A 14,457-nucleotide genomic window follows, 5' to 3' on the forward strand; every position below is an offset into this window, starting at 1 on the left:
TCTTAAAGACATAAAAACCTGGATGACTCTAAATGTTCTGCTTTTGAACACAGACAAGACTGAGGTTTTAGTTTTTAGACCTGAATATCTTAGGAATAAAATGTTCAATCTTTCAACCTCCTTGGATGGCATATCTGGCCTCCAGCTCTAATGTTAAAAATCTTGGTGTTATTTTTGATCAGGACATGTCTTTTATTTGCCACATTAAAAACTTACTAGAACCACCTTCTTCCATATGCATATCGCTAAAATTAGAAACATCTTATCTAAAAATTATGCAGAAAAACTGGTTCATACATTTGTCACGTCTAGACAGAACTATTGCAATGGTTTGTTATTTTGGGTGTCCAAATACTTATTTAAAATGTCTTCAGTTAATCCAAAATGCTGCTGCCAGAGTCTTAACTGGAGTTAGTAGGAGAGATCATATCTATCCAGTTTTAGCTTCTCTCCACTGTCAAGTCCAGAATTTAATTCAAAATCTTACTTCTAACCTACAAAGCTCTCAACAACCTAGCTCCATCTTATATTCAAGATCTTATTGTTCCATATTTTCCTAACAGAGCACTTCACTCTCAGACTGCAGACTTACTTGCTGTCCCTAGAGTTTCCAAAAGCAGAATGGGAGGAAGATCTTTCAGTTATCAGGCTCCTCTCTTGTGGAACCAACTTCAAGTTACTGTCTGTAAGGCTGACACATTGTCCAGTTTTAAGACTGGGATTAAAACTTTCCTTTTTGATAAATCCTATAATTAGGATCGGCTTGTCATTCTTTCTTAAACTTAGACTAATAGAGGGCAAATATACCTCATTTCCTTAAATGATTTGATAAAATTGAATAGTTTTCATTTGATACTATTTCTATCTTAACATGTGATTCTTGACCTGCCATTGTTTATCTGTTCCTACCAAACCTAGACGGTTGAAGCAGATGGACGCTTGTCCTGAGCCTGGTTCTGCTAAAGGTTTCTTCCTCATGAGAGAATTTCCCCTTTCCACTGTCACCTTCATGCTTGCTCAAGATGAGAGTTCTGCGATGGAATTAAACTCAAAGCAGTCTGCTCCTCAGATAAATAATGTTAAATTATTATTTTAAATATGAATGTTTCTGTTTACTTATTTTATATGAATATTTCTGTTCAGTGCCCTGAGACAACTTCTGCTGTGACTTGGCACTATTTAAATAAACTGAATTGAATTGAATCTTTGCCACTTTGACTTTGCAATGTGATTTGTTTTTCATTAAAACACAAGTTGCTCAGACATACAAAAAAATGTAGGGTATTCAATATGCTTTTTGTGATTAAAAACCTGACAGTAATAGGAAATATCTTTAATATTATTTTATTTTTATTTTTCAGGGTCCTGAAGGGAAACCTGGATTACCAGGATCATCACAGGTATAATCACAAACATTTAACTCCATAGCATCGTCTTCTCTTTTTTTTTTTTCCTCAGCAAGCCCTAAAAGTGATTTAAGTATGTTCAGGTTTGAAGCTTTTGTTTTGCAGGGTGGTTCAGGAAGAGGCGGTTCTGATGGTGTACCAGGAAAACCAGGAATGAAGGTTGGTAATTCAAATTTAAATTCAAAAATACCTTATTAATCCCAGAGGGAAATTAAATGAAGCAGTTGTGCTGTGCAAACATCATTGATCTGAGTATCACTAATGTAGTAACAAGATGTTTTGTGACTATTGTAGGGTGACAAGGGGCTAAAGGGAGAGCCCGGTTTGGTGAGTTCTGCAGTGTCAATTCATCTATTTCCTTTAAACAGCAATAAAGAACAAAATCAGACAGTTCACAGATGGCAAATTTAGTTACCTGAAAGATCACGTAACAAAGTATCTGTAGGTCAAAAATGCTTCAAAGCAGTGCCCACAAAAACTTTAGAAATGTATACATTTATTGTAATAATGACTGCATTGTAAAAAGGGTTTTAATATATTTGTAACCTTTCAACAATATGTAAACATTATTGCACTTTGATTGGGTAAAAAGAGCTGAGTGTATTGTCTGTACATGTATTGATACTAAGAATTATTTGTTCCTTTATGGTTGTGATCAATACTGCTGGTGACACTGACTCTTCTCTAAGCTATAGGAACTAAGATATCAATCCATTTTTAATAGAAATGTACTTCTAATGTGAATTAAAATTTTAAATTGAGCAATTATCCATCCATTTGTGCCTTTTATTTGGGTCTAGATTATTATAATGTGATGTATTATACCATTAGATACTGTTCTTAGAAGATACTGCAAATAAGAGAAAAATATGATCTAATGATACATAATTGTAGTTAACAATAATCCCACTGGTTTTATATAATACTTTATTAGTTTGACTAATATAACCATGAATTGGGAATTAAATCTAATTCAATCCAACACCATTATATTTAGTTTTAGATTGACTTAAACTGTCTTGAATCTAACTTAATTAAAAAATTAAAGTGTGTGTGCTTTATATATTATTTTACAATGACAAAGAATGATGTAAAAACAGAAATGTTTTAAGATTTTAGACAAAATGACCACATGCTTTTTTGTGTGGAAAATAAATGAACTAATGTCTGACCAATTCAATGGAGGTGATTAAATCTCGCTGTGTTTGAATCTGTGTCTCAGTTGTGATCATTTACAGCTGGATATACAAAAAAGACAAACTACTGAACATATGCACTTTTGCATATTGAGCTGTATATTATTTCATGTTAAACAGTTGTTGTTTTGTTGTTGTCATCATAGATTTGACCCTTTTTTCATGTTTTTTTTGTTTGTGCTGTTTTATGTAATGAACTAGAGTAACTTTTTGAAAGCTTTTGAAATGGCTTAATGTTTTTATTTAAGGAAATCACATCCTCAAACTGTCTCTTTGCTTTTTACATTTGTCTGTATTTGACAAATATAAGATTACACCTTAATGTTTTTGTGTATGAACAGAGAGGAGAAAAAGGAGATCAAGGTGGGGTTGGGATTACTGGGATGCCTGGTTTACCGGGAACACCGGTGAGTATTTTACCGAATCCATTTGGTTGAAGCTGGGTTTTTTATATTATTTAAATGCAGGATTTTATAAATCGTGGAGAATGTTGCAGAGAGCCCAAACAAATGAACCACCACAGGCAGGCAGGTGCAGAAACTAAATTAAATGCAAAAGACCCATCTCAAATGGGTGCACATACTGTACATCTGAAACCTGAAGCTGAGCAAGACCATAGAAAACCTAACTAGACTCAATAAGTGAGGATCTGAAGACAGCTGAAAAAATTAAAGTACTGAGGGAAATGATGTGACAGACAGGTGTGGAGGTTATACCAACACCTGGTGTGGCTGGGAAGCAGTAAGCAAGACAAACTGGGTTCATTGCAGAAATGATAAACAAGAAAGAACATAGTAAAAAAAAAAAAAAACTGCATAACTGAAGACTAAAATGTTATAAAACAAAACAAAACCACTACACAAAAATAAAAGATTAACTCAAAATAGAGCAAAAGAGCAAGACCACCCAACTGATTAAAATCAATACTGGAGTCCAGATTAAAGCCAGGAAAATATAATGTGCTGTAGTGTTTAATCAGCATGAACCAGTATAATAACCAGTCTGAGAAACATCTACACAGATTGTTGTTCCTTTCCACAGGGGAGGCCTAGTGTTGATGGGAAAAGAGGCCAGCCTGGAAAAGATGTGAGCAACACAAACTGTTTTGAGTATGTTTGGGGATTTTACACATATTTTTCTTTTACTTGAAATGTGTTTGTTTCACAGGGAGAAAAGGGACCCAAAGGAGATGATGGAAAAAAGGTTTTAAAAATGTTTTAGACCTAATAAAAAATTTTAAACATCTTTTTGAAAACATGATTTAACTTTGCTCTTAATTAAAGGGCGACATGGGGGATCCAGGTGCAAATGTAAGTATGTTTTAAATGTTAAAACAACACGATTTTTGTAGACTTGAAGTAGACATTTTTAAATAAAACATTTCTAATAGGGTAAAGATGGAAGTAAGGGTGAGCCAGGACCTCCAGGTTTGCCAGGTAGACAAGTGCTCGTCACTTCAGAGGTAAACAAACAAACAAAAACAAGCTTTAGTAGTTGACTGTTATTTATGTAATCATAACCATTATTACCTACAGGTTTTATTCATAAAGTAAGAACTGATTTGTACATTTATTAGGCAAGTAGCTTAAATAAAAAACTATTATTTAGAAAATGATATTGTATTTAACATTTGCAAATTATTTATCTTTTCAATTAAATTTTCTGGATCACAGTTCATGGCCAGCATTGTTTAGGCTGATTTTTAGCTTTGTGCTTTTTTCAGGAAAAACAGGTCCACATCCACCAAAACATCTTTAACATCAGTATTTTCTGTGTCTCTGTGTGTGTATCTATTTTCAGGGCGCCACAGTTGAGGACATTCGACAAGCCTTTCCAATCCCAATGGGTCCTCCAGGGGCCACTGTTAGTTTATTTACTCATCATATTTCTGCATACAGCATGTACAGCTCATGAATAATTGCACGTTATTTCTGCCTTATGACATAATTCATTTGGCACCTACTCTGGGTTTCAGTTATCAGTGATGGCTTTATGGTTGTTTTGGGTGGGAGACAAACTTTATGGCAAGCATGATGTAGATGCACGTTAAAATGTGTTGCTCTTCTGGTTTTTTTTTCTTTCTTTCTTTTTTTCCCATATAAAGGGTTCACCAGGAATGAAGGTAAGATGCTAATGTTGTTCATATAGAAGCTTTTCAAAACGCAAAACAGAAATGGTCCCAACATTTCATCTGTCTTTTTTGCAGGGTGATAAAGGAGAAACAGGCCTTAAAGGGGAGAAGGTGATAAGTGCTGTATCTTAAAAACATGGAAATGGAAATTGTGTTATTTTTATTACATTTACGTATTTCTGTGTTTCTGCAGGGTGACGCCGGAGCTCCTGGAAGGTCTCTTGAGATGAAGGTTGAATTATGATATTGTAATTCCCTTTCTGGGATGTGTGTTTTCATTTTGCATTAATAAATCCCTGAACAATGTATCTTGCTTCTATTTTAGGACATTGAAGTGATGTTTGAAGACTATGGTATAAGGGTGAGCTCTTTGCATTACCATGTATGCATTAGGATAATAGAATTTGTCACGGTATTGTAATAGGAGAGTAATCTGAAGTTGACCATCTAAATAAAACTTCTTTTTTTTTGTCACAGCTGCCTTTGCTGAAGGCTTTGATTGACAGGCTGCTGCAGGATGGAATAGAGGAGCTGCTTCATGTGCTCAGCAACTCGAAGAAAATAAAAGAGAACACAGAAACCTCCAACGTCATCTCTGAGAACACGGTATGCAGTCTTTGGGGATGAATTCTAATTTTTCTGCTGTCTTGTTACTTATTCATGCAGAGGAAATACTGAATTATCCTACTTTTATAAGACTCAAAGGTTCGAAGCATCAGAGGTTCTCTTGTCCACAAAATGTCATTGAACTGAAGGTTAATATTGTGTTTTGAAGGTCCACCCAATAAGCATTAGTTTAAAACATAAGTTGAAAACACCTATTTTAAAGCCACATAAATACAAAAAAACCAAACAAAAAAAAAACAAAACAAGGACATTTAAACCATTGAAATACTCTGCAAAACTAAATCAAATGTTTGAAAATTGTCAGCTCAGAGACACAAATAGTTCACAACTTGTTCAGTGAAGAAGAAAATAATCTCACACTGAGCCTTGATGGAATACAACTGCAAGGTAACCCTTCCCATCTGCATATTTTACAGCCCCGTTCTCTTTCAGTTTGAGTTTTTAACGCCGTATCGATGCTTTTTGACCTGTTGTCTCATTTTATGTTCATGTTTCAGTCACAAGACACTTGCATCAATAAAATTAATTGAAATATTTGAGTGTGCATCTGCAGATCGCCTATAATTAGAGGAAAAGTTGGAAAATAAAGTTGTTTTTCTTTTTAAACAGAGGTCACTGAAATTTGACCTCACCAGCCAGCCGCAGTCAGAGCTGGACAATCAGCAGCCCGTCTCAGATGAGCAGCTTCCTGAACCTTTGTCGGCCGTAAGTAACTTCATTAATCATTGTTAGGTATCTACAAAGTAGGTAAAATATTTCTGCCTCTAGTTTTAAATTATTAAATTGGCTTATACAATAACTCAGATTCTCAGGGTCTATATTTGGCTAATTTGAAACTTTTATGAGCATAAAAGTTTTGGATACCTTGATTCAAGAAACAGATTAAAAAAATGGTTGCTCTTCTCACTGGTTATTTAAAGGTAAGGCCATCATGGCTCAGAGGGAATTTATTTGTTTATGTAAATTTAAATAAACCAGAGAAGGAAACTAAATATAGAAAACATATTTTCTCACAATGCACATTTTTCCAGACAAATTAGTCTTTACCCTAGATTGTTTATTCCAAAATATGATCTCACTTTTTTCCTTTTTTGTTGTTTCTAAAGGATTTTTTAAATGAAACTGAAGCGAGTCCGACCTCTTGGACCATCACCACACTCGATGATCAGCAGAAACTCAACCAGATTGAAACCAAGTTAACGGGATCCAGAGGGACCGAGATTAAAGACTGGAACAGGAACGAGTCTTCACTCAAAATAAATCTGACTTTAGTCAACTCTACTTTTAATTATACCACTATAAACGAGGTGTGGATATTATAAAATATACATATTTGAAAATTCTAAACATTTTTGAGATGGTTTGAAATGAACACTTTCCATTAATGCATCTCTCTGTCTTGACAGATTTTATTTATTTATTTGCCTTTATCCTCTTCCATTATTCCATTTGGCTCCTAATTATTAAAATTAAATTTTATAAACCATCCTTTAAAATAGCTTTCTTTAAACTGCCTAATAATTATACGATACGTTCACCATACACTGTTAAATTTTCCGCATAATAATTAAATAAAATCTAAACCTATTGTTTTAAAACCCACCACAAAAATCTTGGTGGCAGTCATAGTTCATGTTAATTATAATCTGTGTTTTTAACATGAAAAATGTGTACATTTGTGTTCAGACGGTTTCAGGGGTACCTGAAACTGTGGTGGAGACTGTTCTCCTCAGTCAGGAAGACCCACTGAAGAAGATCTCTGCACCAAAGAAGAAGAACAGAGAGCGTGGGAAAGTAAAGCTGCTGAGACTTTCTCATTATCGACAAGAGTTTAAAAATACATAAATCTTAAAATGCTGCTCAGTCAGTTTAGAATAAATGTACATAATTAAGGGCCATATCAGGGTTTCACGTTTTAGCTCAACTTTCCCTGTGTAGAAATGAATAATAATAACTAAAGTATGAAAATTAACTTTCAAAGACATGTAGAGATTAAAATTCTGCCATTGAATTATGTCATTTTGAGTCCTTATGCAACAAAGTTAAATTGTTGCAGATGGGAGCAGGCTCTTTCTGTATTCAGACATTCAGGAGTTGGGGCACTAATGAGATGTACAGTTTAAAAAAAAATCAAACATAAAATAAAATTCAAGTAAAACTAACTCAGAATCTACTCAGAATTTATGCTTCTTGGACTTTAAGAACTCAAATCCTAACATTATTGATTATTGAGCATGCATCAGGATATCAAATCCTAACAGTATCTACACTGATTATAAATGTGTCTGCAGGTGGATTTTTACATCTGTTTTATTTAGTCAACAAATGAATTAATGTGTTTGGAAATGTGAATAATTAAAAACACGCCATGTCTCAAATCAGTGGGAAAGATTAAACTCAGTCAGCGGAAACATGGAGCTTCTGGTGTGGTCCTGGGGTAATAATATAAATACTTATAATAAACTGATAAATTTACACCTTTTAAATGCCTTTACTTGGGCTTTAAAAAAAACAAAAAAAAAAACTAATAGTAGTCGTTAACTATATCACCCTAAACATATCCATCATAATTTAAAATTTCATCTACGCCTTTTGAAGCATGAGAAAATGTACTTATTTTTTCTCTTTTTATTCGACTTGATTTCTTAACCAGGGCAAAGGAAATAAAGGACGTCGTAAGAGGCAAAGACAGCGCCTGGTAAATGTCTTGAATGGGATTAGACTAAACCCTGGAAACTAAACGTCACTCTTATCCCGACTGAATAAATGAAACTAACACTTCTCACCCTGTAAAACATGTGCTAACACAGCCTAACATAATGTGTGCAGAAAAAAACACTTTGGTCATAACAATTAATAAAAACATAATTAGAAATTAACCTAATGCAAAAGTTATATACTGAATTACCAAGTTATTGGACAGATGATGAGGCTTATGTAACCGCTCGCATGCATTTATCCAAATGTCCGCGTGCTTCTTTTTCTTTTCTTTTTTTTACTAATGTGTCGCTCTGTTATTACTCAGATTTATTCTTTTTAGTCACACAAATAAAACAAATGGTGTTTTGTATTAGAATCTTCCTTTAATAATCTTCTTTTTTTTGTCTTCAGACAAGTGAAGAGAAAAAACAAGAAGAAGAAGAAGAGGAGTTTTATGATGGTGAAGATTACTCTTATGAATACGAGGTAGGAAGCACTAAATTAGTAATTCAGGCACTGCTGGAAACTCTTAAATGTGCTGTCGATGACGTACATTCTATTTTTCTTTCTTTTTTTAAGTCTGCATACTCGTCAACTCTTGAAACTCAAATACATCCATGCCCACATGAATACTAAAAAGCCTTGATTAATGACACACCCACTACCTGAATTTAATTATTAGGAATAAATTAGTTGGTCATGACAGCTCACTGCATCTGCTCAGCGTATTATTTGTGTGCACATGTTTAAGTTATAATGAGAGTTTTTGGGGTTTTTTTTACAGGAAGAACTTCCCCCAGATGAACTCTCATCCTCTCATGAGAAGACAGAGAGCACAGAGGTAAAGTTGCTTCAAAGAGAATGTTCTCATCTGTGTCAGCTGGAATGGGTATAAATGTTATGATTCATTTTTAATGTAAAATATGTTTTTGTTGCTTGCAGCTTGAAGTCCAAACAGATGAATTCCCCAATCCTGGAGATAAAAAGGTAAGCATATGTAATTAAGTTGTACAAGTGAAACAAAAACCCCTTTACTTATTAAAAATGGGAGGTTTACTGCTAAACTTGGTTGTGCATCACTCTGTTGTGCCTGAAATATTTAGTATTTATGTGTTGTTCATCTGAACAGGAGGGATTGTTCCCCACACACAGTCCTGACCAGTTTGAAACCTCCAGTTATTTACTGTCCTCAGACAGAGAAACAGATGCACAGGTAACTAATAGCATTACTTTATTTTCTGTTGTACATGCATACTAAACAAAATAAAAAAATAATGTTAACTTGATCCTTTAAGAGTGGTCATTTCAGCTTGATACAATCTCAAACTGTACCTTGAATGTGATTCAGAAAATATCTACTTCCTGTCATTTAGAATTATTTTTCTATCACCTTTACAATTTTTACAGATTGTTTTTTTTAAACTTATCTTAGAAAAATGCTTTATTTTCCTCTGGTCCACAGAGGCAATGCAATGGCTATTTCTGACTGTCTGTTGACCCTTATTTAAATAATTATATTTTTATTAACCTTTTATCAGCCTTTTATGGCTCTTGTGATTAAATTGTTGGTAAACATTCACCAACTTTCCAAGCTGCCACTTGACTCAAATTCAAGTTTAACATATTTACAAAAGGAAATAAAAGATGTTAGAACTACATGCAGAAGAGTGAAAATTGAAACTTGTCCATTTAGATGTCAAAAATATCCAAAACACTGGATTATATTGTAGCACAGAAGCTGCCACTAGTGGCCTTTCTCTATCCCAGTACACATCTAAACAGAGATTTTGAACAAAAACCCTAAACATACATTTGCAACAAATCAGAATTATTTACTACGTTTTGAAGAACAATAATAGGTTCAGCAGTCCATCTACTGTATTAAAATCTTTTTAGAGTTGTTGGACTGGAACCATTTTTGACAAAATCATATCAAGTTGTTAGGATTTTACTGGAAAAAGAAAAATGTAATGTTTTGATCAAACAAAATCTTCTTCTTTCGGCTTTTCCCTCTTCAGGGGTCGCCACAGTGAGTCATCCTTCTCCATCTCTCTCTGTCCTCTACATCCTCTGTCCTCACTCCAACTACCTCCATGTCCTCTCTAACTGCATCCATAGATCTCCTCTTTGTCTTTTTCCTGGCAGCTGCATTTCTAACATCCTTCTACCAATATACCCACTGTCCCTCCTCTAGACATGTCCAAACAAAATAAAGGTTGTATATAATCTACATTAAACACATTTTGTATGCACTATATTAAGTATCTAAGGATTATTTTAATTAGTTATTTTTAATTTAATATCTTGTTTTGCACAGAAAACTGTGCAACATACACAAACACAAATCCCAAAAAGTTGGGGAATTGTGTACAGTAAACATGTCAAATGTTGAAACTAAGAAATTACAAAATTACAATGATTTAAATTAGTAATTTTCATTTTTATGGAAGCAACACATCTCAAAAAGAATTGTGATGTTTCCATTGAAAAGCCTCTTCTTTTATCAACAGTCTCTAAACATCTAACTGAGAAGAACAGCTGCTTGAGGTTTTGGAGAGGAACTTTGTTCCATTCCTGTCTCATGTAGGATTCTAGTTGTTCAACAGTCCTGGACCTTCTTAGTCTGAGTTTCTGCCAGATTAATTAAAATCTGGATAAACTTTTCTGCATTAATATATTGACTTTTGCCTTGTCTTGTGTCTACAAAGTTTCTTCCAGATTCTTGAACTCTTTTGATTATATTAAGTTATTATGAACTGTAGAGGATGGACTAGTCAAAGTCTTCCAAATGTTCTATGGAGACATTATTTTTTAAATTATTCCAGTATTTTTTATAGCTCTTTGCAAATTGATAAACCTCTACCCATTTTTACTTTAAAAAAATCAGCCTCTCAATAAATAAAGTCCCAACTTTTTTGTAAATTGGGTTGTGATATTGAATCCAAATACAGCTATTACAATACATGTACAATATTTTCACAGAATGTATAAAACTTAAATGTTCTGAAAGCTTTTTGGTGCTATAGTTTAACATTAATGTACAATATTATATTGGAGCATTTGTAGTGTTTATCTCAGATGTTAAACAGGCTTTTTAGTACACTTTATTTAAACTTATATATACTGATAAATGCAATATTATGTATTTTACATACTGTATATGTATATATTAATTTTATCATTTTAACTACTGTCCAATAATTTTCAAACAAAATGCAAACCATTGTTTTTCTCCAATATTCAGAATTTGTTGGAACTTTTTAAATGTATGTCTAATGCTCTTTTTAAATGTTGGTTCTTTTAGGTCATCCTGACGACCACAGCAGGACCTTTTCAGTTTGCAGGTGGTGTGAACGAGGTAAGGAGCTGACGTTGTTGTTTTTGCTCTCCTCTGAGATAAAAGCTGAAGTCTTGTTTCTTTGCAATACAACAAGACAACCTACTCACTAGATTTGATCAAATTTAGGGATGAGATCAAGTAAAAGCAAATTAGAAACCCATTACATTGCTTTGTGAATTACTTTTACTAAGATTACAAATTAGGACGTTGGACATGGTGAATGGCGTGAACCATTTTACATGTAATTGCAAGCCTGTATTTACTCCATGTGGTGCTTCACTTTTGAATTAATGTATTTATAGCTAAAAATAGGTCTGTCCTACTTTTACAATCAGGATCAGGTGACACTGCCCACTCCTCCAACTGCAGCAGATGAACCAGTCAAGGTATAGTTTTGTTTTAAATTCTACAAATGTATATATGTTTCTGGATATTTTCTTGCATGCCTTGGAATGCCAAGCTCTTTCATTCACACCTGAACAGAGGAAAAGGTGAGGGACAGAGGGTTTATTTAGAAAGATGAGATAAATCAGGCTTTAAATGTAAGAGGATGAGCACTTGGCTGCACTTTTTCAAACTTTTTTTTTTCTCCCTAATTCCTGAAAATTTCACCAGTGCAAAACAGTTCTATTTGGATTTATAATCACAAACCTTACTAAAGCATGACCTGGATTAAAAAAAGCACTTTTGAGCAGCATGCTTTTAGTATGATTTTAGTGAGACTCCTAAGCTTGGATGAAAGTTTAACAACTCTAACAAACGATGCAACTTTTCACAAAATGACTGAAGCAAACAATAAGAGAGTTACCTTTAATACTTTGTCTCTCTTTCTTTAAACAGGACATCTCTTAATTGTCAAGAGACTGAAACGTTAGAGTCCTAATCATTCATAAGAAAGCACTGCATGGAGAGTTTGCATAAACCGTGAAGCGTTTCTCTGACGAGGAATCCCGAACTCGACCAACATTTCACAAGGGGCGACATCTTTCCACACAGAGACAATTTCACTCACCCAAAGCCAAACAGACGGCCATCTTTTTTTAAGAGGGTCCTTTTATAAGTGACATAAACTTCATGTTTAAGTTGTGATTGTTCATATTGTGCAGCCTAGACTTTAATTTTCTGACCTTGTGAACTTCTTATTTATTTATTCCAAGGAATTTATGTAATTAACACAATTTATAACCTTTTGCTTACATGTTTTTGTCACGATTTTGGTTGAACTTTTATTTATTGAAGAAGATTTTCAACTTTCCTAAATTCTTTAGAAATTCAACAAATTGCTATGTTACTATGATCAGTTAAGAGTGATTTAGCACTTTTTTCACTGGTGAAATCTTTCGCTGTTATTTCATTGTCTATGTTTAACCTTTGTGTGCATGTATGCTCAAGTAAAAATGTTCAAATAACTTCCAAAGCAGCTCTGTGTCTTCCTTTACATTTCATTATTATTATTATTATTAGTATATTATGCACATTAATAAAACAAACAGAACATAAGAGCATATAAATACATGACTGCTGTGCTAAGCTTGCTTGTAAAGGTTTTGGGGGAACTTTACAGGTGCCTCGACCTCAAATCAGGGTGAAAAGAGGCACATCCTGGCTTGACTCCACGGTAGGTTTCACCTGGTTTTTACAAGAGAGGTTAAAGATAAATTGAAATTATTAATAAATCAACAATGACAATGGCTGACGTTATATATTTTTTTATTTTAGGTGTTTATGCCAGGCGCCCCAGGTGGAAGAAATCAGTTTAAAAATACACAAAAAGTAAGTTATTTTTTCTGGATTACAGTACCACTACTACTAGAGAAGTATTACTCTTTAAAAATCTATATTTGTAAAACATGAAAAAGCAGTTTTATGGTCACTGTGGAGCATGTATGAGAATTTCCACTTGTTTTAATTTCAGGATCAGTCCTCTGGAGCTCGAGGTTACAACAGCTGGACTGTAAGTTTATGATACACAAAACAAAACTCGAGCACACTTTTGATTACTGATTACTCACAAATAAATTGTTTTTTGTCATAAAACTTTTTTTAAGCAGCGCACAGAGCACAAAATTCCCAACCATCAAATTCATGCCAGGGGGAAGTGGAATGACAAAGAAGAAAGGATATCTAGTGATGCCAAAATAGAGACTCAGACAGATGCACCTGCCGGAGGAGAGGAGCATACTGAAGAAGACTGGGAAATGGAAGAAGAGAAGGAAGATGTAGTGACCGGTGGAGTGTTAGCAACAGACCTCGATCCAGTCTATGAGAAGGAGGAGGAGAGTGGAGACTATGACTGGGAGATTGAAGAAGATGTAGATCGTGAAAGGGAAGGGGAGGAGGAAGATTTGGAGTGGAAGAGAGAGAGGGAAAGATTGGAAATGGAGAGAGAAAGAGGGGAGCTGGAGAAGGAGAGGCAGGTCGACATGGAGATAGAGAGAGAACAACTAGAAAGAGAGAGAGAGAAAATGGAAAGGGAAAAAGACATGGAGGAGAGGACAGAGGAAGAGATAGAGAGAGACTTTGAGAGGGAGGAATGGGAGAGGAGGAGAGAGGAAATGGAGAGGGGGAAAGAGGGGGGTTACAGTGAAGAAACTGGACAGCCATATCCATATCCTCCAGATTATTTTTTTCTGAAGGTAAGGACACAAAATGAGCTGCTTCATCTTCACACACTTCTCAGTTTCATGTGAATTACAATCCCTAATATATTTTTCTCTCGGCCAATCCAAAAATATTTCAAGTCAAACCTGAAGTTTGTTGCATTTAACTCAGATGAGAAAAAGACCAGCTCACCAGGTCGTCTTTGAGGCCTTTTCTTGGTGGCAAAGAAGAAAATCAGAATTCGAGACAGATGTGGGGTTACCAAACTTTTGGGGGGGGGGGGATCATTCCTGCACCAACTAGACTTTATATGGTTCCCCTTGATGGTCCAACTAAAGACCTGCTACTCTGAGTCCTGTCTTTTCACTTCATCATTAAATACTAAAAAAAAAAATAGTTTCAGGCTTTTGTAGCAAAATGTTTGATTGATCAAAAATAAGTCAGTTAGCTTTTATG

The 14,457-nt window shown here is 34.4% G+C and overlaps 1 protein-coding gene across 1 annotated transcript in view; it reads left to right on the top strand.

Moving 5' to 3' along the window:
* The window catches only part of col7a1l (collagen type VII alpha 1-like), a 67,243-nt gene that overhangs the window by 36,700 nt on the left and 16,086 nt on the right, over positions 1–14,457 (top strand). Inside the window, exons 55-82 of the mRNA XM_037696170.1 lie at positions 1,362–1,400; positions 1,512–1,565; positions 1,701–1,733; positions 2,944–3,009; positions 3,644–3,688; positions 3,770–3,805; positions 3,886–3,912; positions 3,993–4,064; positions 4,403–4,465; positions 4,707–4,724; positions 4,809–4,844; positions 4,927–4,965; positions 5,059–5,094; positions 5,211–5,339; positions 5,970–6,065; positions 6,467–6,667; positions 7,047–7,154; positions 8,014–8,058; positions 8,472–8,546; positions 8,845–8,901; positions 9,003–9,047; positions 9,190–9,273; positions 11,365–11,418; positions 11,736–11,786; positions 12,965–13,018; positions 13,120–13,173; positions 13,316–13,354; positions 13,449–14,036. Of these exons, the coding sequence (XP_037552098.1) occupies positions 1,362–1,400; positions 1,512–1,565; positions 1,701–1,733; positions 2,944–3,009; positions 3,644–3,688; positions 3,770–3,805; positions 3,886–3,912; positions 3,993–4,064; positions 4,403–4,465; positions 4,707–4,724; positions 4,809–4,844; positions 4,927–4,965; positions 5,059–5,094; positions 5,211–5,339; positions 5,970–6,065; positions 6,467–6,667; positions 7,047–7,154; positions 8,014–8,058; positions 8,472–8,546; positions 8,845–8,901; positions 9,003–9,047; positions 9,190–9,273; positions 11,365–11,418; positions 11,736–11,786; positions 12,965–13,018; positions 13,120–13,173; positions 13,316–13,354; positions 13,449–14,036 (2,244 nt within the window). The remainder of the gene's footprint in view (positions 1–1,361; positions 1,401–1,511; positions 1,566–1,700; positions 1,734–2,943; positions 3,010–3,643; positions 3,689–3,769; positions 3,806–3,885; positions 3,913–3,992; positions 4,065–4,402; positions 4,466–4,706; positions 4,725–4,808; positions 4,845–4,926; positions 4,966–5,058; positions 5,095–5,210; positions 5,340–5,969; positions 6,066–6,466; positions 6,668–7,046; positions 7,155–8,013; positions 8,059–8,471; positions 8,547–8,844; positions 8,902–9,002; positions 9,048–9,189; positions 9,274–11,364; positions 11,419–11,735; positions 11,787–12,964; positions 13,019–13,119; positions 13,174–13,315; positions 13,355–13,448; positions 14,037–14,457) is intronic.

The sequence above is a fragment of the Nematolebias whitei genome, chromosome 22, assembly GCF_014905685.2.
Source record: "Nematolebias whitei isolate Nwh7 chromosome 22, NemWhi1, whole genome shotgun sequence".
In the NCBI taxonomy this organism is placed as follows: domain Eukaryota; kingdom Metazoa; phylum Chordata; class Actinopteri; order Cyprinodontiformes; family Rivulidae; genus Nematolebias; species Nematolebias whitei.